Raw genomic sequence first — 1,498 nt, 5'->3', positions numbered from 1 at the left:
CGAATCAGACCCCGAGAATCGGCCGTCCAGCGTGACACTGACCTGGAATGGTTAATTGACAATATCCACAGGCGCGAAGTCGGCTATATATATCGGGATGAAAGCGCGTCAATAATATGTGCTTGTGCTCACTTAGAACCCCTTACCGTCCCTGGGTTCGCCTTGGCTGCTTTTCATTTCTTGTTCTTTCTTTTTATATTGTATCGCCATGGATTCACGGCTTGCAACTGTTTTAGTTATCATAGTTTCTGCGATAATGGCTTCAGCTACGGCGAAGGACGTGAACCCACAGCACAGCAATACGAGCATCGCTGAATTTATCAAATCGTCGTGCAAGGTCACTCGGTATCCGCAGCTCTGTGTTTCTTCGCTTTCTCCATACGCCGGATCTCTGAAGCCCACGTTGAGCGATCTCGTCAAGGCGGCCATGAACGTGAGCCTCGTTAATGCCCGAACGGTTTCCGTTTGGGCAGCAGGCCTGAAAAGCAGAAGCGCCGAGATGAGTGAAAGAGAAAGAGCGGCGCTGACCGATTGTATTCAGAATTTCGATCACACCGTTGACGAGATTCAGAAATCTCTCAAGGAGATGGAGCAGCTGCAGCGCAGCAACTTCAACTCTCAAATGAACGACATGCAGACGTTTATGAGTGCCGCCCTCACCGACCAAGACTCCTGCCTCAACGGATTTCAGGATGTAAAGGCGGCGGCGGGGAAGGTTAGCGCGATGGCGAAGGTCCGCGTGCAGAATGAGTCTGAACTGATCAGTAACGCTCTAGCTCTCCTTAACGCGCTTGCCCTTAACGCATTCGGTAACACAGGAGTTGATAATGGTATCCCCGTTTGAATGTCAAAACGGCACCTTCAGTACTCAATAATATATTTATAGTTTTGCTGCCACTGCTAACTCTTAAGGACACCCTTTTCTAGTTTCTGTTTCCTTCAATGGCTGATTGGGTTTGGAGTGCAATCATGTGGTTATTTCATATTTGAAGAAAAGTATTTTATGCGTATGCTTAAGCTTTCGTCTCATACAGGAATAATAACAACGATTTCATTTTTAAATATAAATAATTTTTTTCAAGTGATATATTTTTTTAGTTTCAACTCATTTATTTCAGTTTAGGTTTAAAGCATATAGGAAAGGGGTTGAAGGTTTCAGATCTACTATCTCAAATAGCATTTAAGTAAATCAATCTATTTTTTATTTTTGGAGTGCAATCATGTGGTTATTTCATATTTGAAGAAAAGTATTTTATGCGTATGGTTAAGCTTTCGTCTCATACAGGAATAATAACAACGATTTCATTTTTAAATATAAATAGTTTTTTTCAAGTGATATATTTTTTTAGTTTCAACTCATTTATTTCAGTTTAGGTTTAAAGCATATAGGAAAGGGGTTGAAGGTTTCAGATCTACTATCTCAAATAGCATTTAAGTAAATCAATCTATTTTTTATTTTATTTTTTGTAATTTTTTTTTTCTAAAATATATTTAATAT

At 40.2% G+C, this 1,498-nt stretch overlaps 1 protein-coding gene across 1 annotated transcript; it reads left to right on the top strand.

Moving 5' to 3' along the window:
- Nucleotides 1-208: 208 nt before the first annotated feature.
- On the top strand, nucleotides 209-844 carry LOC149145109 (pectinesterase inhibitor 9-like). The gene has a single exon (XM_089452355.1). The coding sequence runs from the start codon at nucleotides 209-211 to the stop codon at nucleotides 842-844; it is 636 nt and encodes a 211-aa protein (XP_089308481.1).
- The last annotated feature ends 654 nt before the right edge of the window (nucleotides 845-1,498 follow it).

This window comes from Pinus tabuliformis, chromosome X (genome assembly GCF_031772625.1).
Source record: "Pinus tabuliformis cultivar Carrire ecotype Pingquan chromosome X, CPIR1, whole genome shotgun sequence".
Taxonomy (NCBI): Eukaryota; Viridiplantae; Streptophyta; class Pinopsida; order Pinales; family Pinaceae; genus Pinus; species Pinus tabuliformis.
Note: the sequence above shows the minus strand (reverse complement) of the source record. Positions and strands in the feature narration are given on the sequence as shown.

Excerpts from the sequence above, each read along its gene's own strand:
- LOC149145109 (XM_089452355.1), top strand. The coding sequence starts at position 209 with ATGGATTCACGGCTTGCAACTGTTTTAGTTATCATAGTTTCTGCGATA.